This window comes from Talpa europaea (genome assembly GCF_964194135.1).
Source record: "Talpa europaea genome assembly, chromosome: 1".
NCBI lineage: Eukaryota > Metazoa > Chordata > Mammalia > Eulipotyphla > Talpidae > Talpa > Talpa europaea.
Genome location: NC_140073.1, coordinates 8022165 through 8031388, shown reverse-complemented (window position 1 = coordinate 8031388; position 9224 = coordinate 8022165). Strand labels below are relative to the sequence as shown.

At 39.6% G+C, this 9224-nt stretch overlaps 1 protein-coding gene across 1 annotated transcript; it reads right to left on the bottom strand.

The window, feature by feature from the left end:
- Nucleotides 1-583: 583 nt before the first annotated feature.
- On the bottom strand, nt 584-8887 carry LOC311170254 (olfactory receptor 5AN1-like; the record flags this gene model as incomplete). Its single annotated transcript, XM_084232638.1, has 2 exons — nt 584-1436; nt 8691-8887. The coding sequence occupies 2 exons, from the start codon at nt 8885-8887 to the stop codon at nt 644-646; spliced, it is 990 nt and encodes a 329-aa protein (XP_084088764.1). The 3' UTR covers nt 584-643.
- Between the last annotated feature and the right edge of the window lie 337 nt (nt 8888-9224).

The window sequence follows — 9224 nt, the reverse complement described above, 5'->3', positions numbered from 1 at the left end:
GCCATGACAGGTGCACCTGTGCTGTGATAATCACACCTTTGGTTTCTTTCCCCCTCTGAGTGTTTCCCCAACCTTTAGTTTTAAATAGTCTTCTCCTCTCTCCAATCTCATTTTTCACTTCAAAATCTGACTCAAGAATAAGGTAGAGGAAATAGGTTTTTGGGCAATTCATAAAAACCGATTTCACTTTTCTTCTTCCTCCTTCATTCTCTTTCTCCTCAATCATCTCCAAATTAAAAATAAGGTGTTCATTTTCTCAATTTTAATTTTCAATTTTTAATAAGTACATTGGTTTTCTCTCTCTAAATACAAAATCTAGCAGAACCTCTAAATTTGTCTCAAACAAACAGTTTATCTACATGAGTCTAATCATGGAAATGGGCTTTCAGCTGCCCACCATTTTAAGCTGCTGCTCAGCCAGATCCCTGCCTGGAGACCACTAAGGATAACACCAGGAATCAAGAAGCAAGATTTTTACTTTTATCTGCCTAATGTTTTATGACTGATGAAAAGACACTATTAAAAGACACTTATTTATTGTCACTTCTGTCTTCTGTTAGGAATAGAAATACTCCATCTTGTTTTTTTATTTTTTTTCCTGTTTATTGCTTTTTCTGTTCAGGTAACATACCAAATATTATTCTTAATGAGATAAATGTGTTGTCCTCTTCATCACCCTCCTGAGGGCCTCTTTGATATCCTTGTTCCTCAGACTATAGATAAGAGGGTTTATCATGGGGATAAAAATAACATAGAACATAGACAGAAATTTGTTCTGTTTCGTGGAGTGGCCAGAACTAGGATGTAAGTACACAGCGAGGCCTGTGCCATAGAAGAGAGTCACAACTGCCAGGTGGGAAGCACAGGTGTTGAAGGCCTTGGCACTACCTTTGACAGAGGAGATTTTCAGGATGGAAGCGGCAATGAAACCGTAGGATAACAAAATAATAAGCACACAACCTACAACAACAAAAAGAATTATCAGAAAAAGACTAATTTGACTGACGAAGGGATTAGAACATGACAGACTAATAATTTCAGTTATGTTACAGAAGAAATTCTGGATGACATTGGGCCCACAGTAGTACATCTCAAAGCCAGTGACTACTTCAATTAAGCTAGAAAGGAACCCACACACAAGGGCCGCAGCAACCATCTTCCAACAGAGCCCAGGCGCCATGATGGTCGAGTACTGGAGAGGTTTGCCAATGGCCACGTATCTGTCATAGGCCATGGCAGCCAAGAGGCAGCTCTCAGCTTGACCCATCCAGGAAGCTATAAAATACTGGGTGGCACAGGCAATGAAAGAAATCGTCTTTTTATCTTTGAAGAGGTCTGCAAGCATCCTTGGGCTGATGGAAGATGTGTAGCAGATGTCTATAAATGACAGGGCACTGAGGAAAAAGTACATTGGTGTGTGCAGGTGAGAATCCACCCTGATTAGGGTGATGAGACCCAGGTTGCAGAATAATGTCACAAGGTAGATCAGCAGGAAGACTGGAAAGAGGCTAAGCTGCAGCTCTTTATCTTTTGAGATTCCCAGAAGAACAAACATGGTCACAGAAGTGAGGTTTCTGTCCCCTCCAAAGGACCTACTTGGCACCATCTGCTGAGAAGAGATGAAAGATGAAATAGTTTCATTGGAAAAAAAAAACACTGAAAAAATTCTCTTCATTTTTCTCTTTCATTCAGATGACTAAATATACAAGCATGATTCATTAACACAGTGAATCTTGCCTCTTTGTATAACCTCCAATCTTAACTGAAACATTAACTTGGATAAATATTCTCACTTTCTCTGTGGGAGAAAACACATTAGTGAGGCATCATCAGTGCTTTATCTACTAAAAAAATATTAATTTCATTTGTGCCAACAAATTTACAATTACATGGCATTTGGAATTACACCAAATTAGGGTGACACTGTCCTATCTACAGAGGTGAAGAAGGTCACTTTACTAGGCAGCCCCAGGTAAACCCTGTGCTCTGAAAAGACCCTGCATCATGTGAAGCCTCAGTGTAAAATGAGGAGGTGCAGTAGGTGCTTGTTAAAATCACCTTCAGAATAAACATTCAGTTAATCTATAACAATGAAAGAATTGCAATTTATAAGTGTTTTTCCCTTCCACAAAGAATAATATGATAGGAACTTTGAAAGAGTGACATGCAAGTAGTGGCTTGGAAATGGATGTGGCTGAACCAAATTTTAACTCTAGGAAGCCGCCCAAGATGTTTGATACTACAGATTTAAAAGAGCCTCATGCTCCCTTCCTTGAACCTACACATTTGTCTTCCTTAAAGAGATATTTATAACTTAAATTGCCTGGGAAGGAGTCGGTGATACCTTTGAAAATCAGTTGGAAACTCTAACCCCCTCCCAGCAAAGCCACCATCAGCCTCTGTGCATTTCTTACTGGATTATCAGTCACCACGGAGTCCACTGTCACTTCCAGGGGTAAGACATCCTACAAAAGACGGTTACTTGAGCTCATAAATGTTAGGTTGTATAGACAATGGACATCAGAACTGGAAAACGAGGCAGATTCTGGAATTCTTTTGTCCTTCTTCACTGGAGTCATTACAGGAAAATGAAGACCTTCATCTCTGAGGCAAACAACATGAATTTAGCCCCCGGCTGTGAGGGTCTGCCTCAGGAGAAAGAACTGTCATTGTCTCCACATGGTCTTTTGAAAATCTCATTTGGTTCTATTTTTTTATAACTTTATTTATTTTTATATAATTTTTATATCTTCTTCATTTTTTTTTACAATGTATGCTTTCCCATCTCAGTTACAGTCCCCATAAAATTCCCACCACCAATTCACCCGTGTTCTATCACCATAGTCCATTGTGCTCGTCCCACCATTGGGGGGAAATTTTGCACTCATTTGATTCTAGATGACATATTATCTAGAATGTGGCAGAGTTCAATATCAAGTACAGGAGAAACTGCGGAACTCAGTCCAAACTTCAGCCCTCTCCCAGGTACTACCTGACATTAATCTTGTCTCTGAGGTCACATTCCTTGGGAAGACACCACCATGGAGGGGAGAGAATGGAGGGAGAAGGAAGTGCTCTACAACACAAGTGTCCGAGTGTCACACTCCTTGCTCCCCACAGCTCCTACTAGGAGGCTAACAAAGCTGTGGAGACAGCACACAATCCTCTCATTTCTAAATCTTGCTTCTCACCTGGACCAAGATCCCTCAAGAATACACTCTTCTTGCCAAACGAAATAGCATATTTCTCTCCTGAAAAACATTCCAGGATGGATTCTGTTGACTCCAGGATGGGAGCTGTGAGTCATGAAACAGGTTGTTCACTGGCAGCAAGAGAGATGTCCACAAGTGGGCAGCCCACTAATATTTATTATCGAGGGCAGCAGAGTGAGGGGGAAAGACAATTAGGTGGAGGGAGCTCTCCAGGCACCTGCTCTCTGGGGTCACATTGCCATAGAGCTTTGGTCACAACTAATCGGCCCCATTTTTTCCATTTCCCTGCCAGTCCACTTTTCCATAGTCCTGGTTAATCTCATGGTTACAGATTTTGTTTGATATAATTAACTTTGATATAATTAACACTGGAAATGTCTTAGGAATTGTCCCATGTCATACATTTATTTTCTAGTTGAGTAAGTTAAACCAGAGGAGCTAAGGAAATAGCCCAAGATGGCACAACCACTTGCTAAATAACTTCATGACAACAAATGAGATATGTGGACACTCTGCTTACCAAGCACACACATTTTAAATGTAGTAATACATGCATTTTACAATACCCTGACCTGAACTAATCATCATAGCAGCCTGAGAATTATACCAGGACTATTCCCTATTCATAACAGAGGAAACCAAGGCAAGAAGGGAAGGATAAAACCTAATCCAGACAGGGCACTGATGCCATGGTAACAACCACAAGCAATGGCTTCAGTCAGTTGGGTTGGATCCAGCTCTTCATTTACTGGCTGTGTGACCTGAGCACAGGAGCCCCTCCAAGTCTCAGGCACTCACCTATACCTACACTGGGCAGATAGTCGTAGTTACTACTTTGAGTAGCCCTTGTGGAGAGAATCCTGTTAGATAATATCTTTAAAGTACTTATCAGAGTGTGTATTACACAGGATGCCTTCTATTAATAGAAGCTGTCATTCATGTATTCTGATATTGATCATTCCAAATCATGCATATTACTCATTCTTCATTAAAACATCTACTTGACATCATGCCACAAAACTTTCTGTCTTGTATCTTTTTTAAATGGAGCTCATCTTCCAGCTGTGATTAGGGATCAGGGCAGTTTTAGACAAAGTCCCATTCTAGTCTTGTTCTGCTTCAGCCAATCTTACTCCCAGGGAGAAAGTAATGGATGGGGCAATGACGTCATTATATAATTTTACACCAGCTATATGTTAGTTTATATATTCCCCCTGGTAAGCACTATAATTTAAATTTTAACTGAATACATTCTTTTTATAGGAATAAAAATTAGTTTGATTTTAATAGCTTTTGTTGAGTTTTATTGGTTGACATCATCACTGAATTACAGGAGAGCTGGATCCCTTCCTTCAGCTGTTGCTGCCATAGCTCACCCACCACCAGAGAACCCATAGTCCACACCTTTGGCCCTCGTCTCTCCCCAAGCGTGTTCTCTTCCTTCCCCTACTCCCTTTCCCACCTCCAATTTTTGCCACCATTGCACAGTCAGCTTTCAATGTAACTGAACATTTTCTTAAGATAATTTAAAGATGTCCACTAAAGGCCAGAATGGGAATACCAGACCAAGAAATGAATTTCATATTTCTACTCAGTGGGAGCTATTTTTGCTCCACAAGTCATGCTTCATGAGATACATGACTTGTGCCTACATTGGGAAAAGCGTGGCAGAACTCTGTATATCCAAATATCATAGATGAGACATGGGGAGAGTATGTCATCTATCACCTTTACATGTTTATTAAAAAAAAACCTAAATCTATGCAAATCTAGAAAGTAAAATGTTCCATAAATATGAATGTATTATGGACACTTACTTCATACACCATTGCCTAAAGAAAATCTTTCTTTGTACATTTTCTGTTAGTTGTTGTTGTTGTTGTTGTTGTTGTTGTTGTTGCTGCTGCTGTTGGACTCTGAGTCTCGTGGGACTCCCTAGTCTCATAACTCTCTGATCCTGGTTGAACTGAAGGCCCTGAAACTTCTGTGGGGCTCGCAACTCTGCTATTTGGGCTTCACTTCTGGAGACACAACATGGCAGCCATTATTCCTGTGCTCTTATTCAGTTTCTAGAAAGATTCCTTGGAACATGTTCCAATCCATATGTGCTCAGAATTTGATGAATTTGTCTTCTTTCCAGCCTCAGAAAATTTCCCTAACCTATTTTTCTCAATTCACTTCAAAAGAAGATTCAGGGAATAACATGGAGGAAACACTTATTTCAGAGTAAGTCTGGAGCAGTCTTTGCCTTCCTCAATTCCTCTTCCAAATGCTCTTCTTTCTCCCCCTTTATTTGCTCCTGCTCCTGCTCCTCCTCATCTCTCTCTCTTTCTCCCTGTTTCACTATTTCTCTCTCACACACACACAACACACACACACACTCATTCTGCTCTCTCCATTGGTGCTAAAATTATAAAGTATTACTTTTTAAATAATTGTTCTCATATTAATGTTCCACAATTTTATTCATAATACTTATTTATAAAATGAAAAGAATATAAAAACTCAGAAAATGAAAATCTGTTAGGCTTATTGCATTGTAACCATTTTTGTTCATTTAATACCTATAGCACATCTCAAATAATAATCATATCACATGGTTCTAATTATGACAACAGGCTTTGGAATCTAGTTTCCATATCTACACCACCACCACAATCACATTTCTTGTTTTGGAAGCTAACTTGATAGGGTCAGCAATTAAAGTTGTTTCTTCTGTCTCCTTAGTTATTTTGAGATTGACAATGTCACTTACATATTCTAACCTATATTTTTAGAGAAGTTCAAAAATCCATTGTTGCTGAGTTAAATGAGATATCAATTTATCAGTCTCTTGAGAACCTGTTTCTCATCTTTGTTCCTCAGATTATAAAGAAGAAGGATTAACGTGGGGATAGTTATAACATAGAACATGTATGGGACCTATTCTGTTATGTAGAATGGCAGAACTAGGGTGCACATGCCCAGAGAGGCTGTGCCATATAAGAGAGTTACAACCACCATTTGGAAGTTAATGGTTTTGATACTTTGAGGCAGTAACAATTATTATTCTCATTGTAGAGGTGAAGAAAACATGTGTGGAAGTAGATTTCATAAGGGCACTTAAATACAAAGTATGTTAGAGATGAGTTTACTAATCACAGGTCTGATCTCTAAAGAACAGATTCTATTTACAAATTGTATTAGTCTCAGCAGTCCCACCACCAATGCTGCAAAGCCATCAATTACAAAGATCGTCTTGGATTGTTGCTCCCTGGGAAGAACATGCTGGACTCAATACGCCCAGGTTCCCACCTGAAACAGGGAGATTATTTCTCACTTGATGAATCACATAAAGAAATGAAAATCAACAAGCAACTATAAACTAGAGACACACTACAGGGTGGGGGAGAAGGGAGTAGGATCACAACAAGGGAGGTGGGAATTGTATGGGGACTATAACCAAGATGAAAATACATGCATTGTGCAAAAATAAAAAATGATGTAAAAAATATATAAAATAAAATTTAAAAATATATAAAAAATAAAAAATTTTTGGCAAGTCCAAAAAAAAATCATATTCATGGGCCTCCCTGTTGGCGCAGGTGGTTGAATGATGCACTGTGAAGTTGTCCACACCCTCTGCAGTGCGGGTTCAATCCTAACCTGCCAGGGAGATACCCACATGGCGCGCAGACCTTTCCTGCCTCGCCCACTGCTCCCCTTAGCAATGTATTTCACTCACTCTGCCTGTTCTGTTCCCTGCTCTGTCTCTGGTGTATCCTCTCACCCTCCCACACCTCTGGGCTGCACTCCAATTCTCGTATGCATAAATAAATAAATCTTTTTTTAAAAAAATCCTTAAAAAAAGAAATTATATTCATACATGGACCTACATGACAGCTATATGTTTATAACATACTAATGAAATAAGTAGGACACTAAGTCCATGAACTCTTACCTGGGGTATAAAATAATCTTACTGTCAATTTTCTATGAATTGTCTCAGTTTGTTTCCAGGTTTCTGGGGCAGATCCATGTCTGCTGAATCTTCTGCTCCTGGAACCCCAGGAGGCTGGATGTTTATGTTTGGGACTCAGGTCCTTCCTCTACAGACACAACATGGCTGCCATCATGTCAAGAGTCTCAGAGGCTCTAGGAAGCTGCCTTGAAAAATGATGTAAAAATACATAAAATAGAATAAAATAAAATAAAATAATATAAAATAAAACAATACTCCCAGGTGATTCTATGTAAGGCCCACAAAAAAATTACACTGTGTTTTTTTCTCAATTTTTAATTTTCATTATTTAATGTATACATTGTTTTACTTTTTCATGTAACATAAATAAATGACAAGTAAAAGATAGTCAGGTAGAAAGAACATTTTGTGTCACTTCCTGGGTTCTTCTCATTTCTCTACACACAAAAAAATCAATCAGAATCCCCGTTCTCGAAGGTTTATCTACATGGGTCTAATCATAGAATCACAGTTTCCAGTTGCCCACCATGTTGGAGCTGCTGCTCAGATAGATACTACGTGGAGAGCACTAAGCATAAGGGCACCAGGAATCAGGAAGGCAGAATCGGACCATTTCTGCCTAGATATTCTTCTGATCTACAAAAGGACACTATATATTCTGACCATTAGGGGTGGAAATACATAGTCACAAATTTTTTTTTTCTACAGCACTTCACTTTCTTTTTATCAGATAACATACCAAGTATGATACTCAATGAGACAAATGTGTTGTCCTCTTCATCACCCTCCTGAGGGCCTCTTTGATCTCCTTGTTCCTGAGACTATAGATAAAAGGATTTAACATGGGAATAATGATAACATAGAACACGGAAAGAAACCTGTTCTGTTTCGTGGAGTGGCCAGAACTAGGATGCATGTACACAGAGAGTGCTGTGCCATAGAAGAGGGTCACAACCGCCAGGTGGGAGGCACAGGTGTTGAAGGCCTTGGCGCTACCCTTGACAGAGGATAATTTCAGGATGGAAGCCGCAATGAAACCATACGATAACAAAACTACAACCATAGAACCTCCAGCAACACAAAGAATGATCAGAAAAACTATCATTTGACCAATGAAGGAATTAGAACAAGACAGACTAATAATTTCAGTGATGTTACAGAAGAAATTCTGGATGACATTGGGTCCACAGTAGTACATCTCAAAGCCAATGACTACTTCAATTAAGCTTGAAAGGAAACCACACCCAATGGCCCCAGCAACCATCTTCCAACAGAGCCCAGGCGCCATGATGGTCGAGTATTGGAGAGGTTTGCCAATGGCCACGTATCTGTCATAAGCCATGGCAGCCAAGACGAGGCACTCAGCCTGACCCATCCAGGAAGCCACAAGCCACTGGGTGGCACAGGCAATGAAGGAAATGACTTTTTTATCTTTGAAGAGGTCTGCAAGCATCCGTGGACTGATGGAAGAAGTGTAGCAGATGTCTATAAATGACAGGGCACTGAGGAAAAAGTACATTGGTGTGTGCAGGTGGGAATCCATTCTGATAAGGATGATGAGACCCAGGTTCCAGAATAATGTCACAAGGTAAATCAGCAGGAAGACTGGAAAGAGAGTAAGCTGCAGCTCTTTATCTTTTGAGATTCCCAGAAGAACAAACATGGTCACAGAAGTGAGGTTTCCATCCCCTCCCATGGACTCACTTGGCATCATCTGCTGAGAAAAAGATGAAATAGGAATAGTTTAATTCTCAAAAAATAGAAGATATACTCTTCATTTTTCTCTACATGCAGCTGACTAAATATGCTTACAGGACTCATTAGTGCCGGGTGAATCTTGCCTCTTTGTATAATCACCAATCTTAACTGAAACTTTATCTTGAAAAATATTCTTACTCTTCCTATGGGACAAGACACAGTAGTTAGGCTGCATCAATGTTTTATCCAATAGAATATCAGGAATTCCCTTGTCCCTTACAAATTTACAATAACATTGCAATGGGAATTATACCAACTTAGGTTGACACTGTCCTGTTGCACAGGTGAAGCAT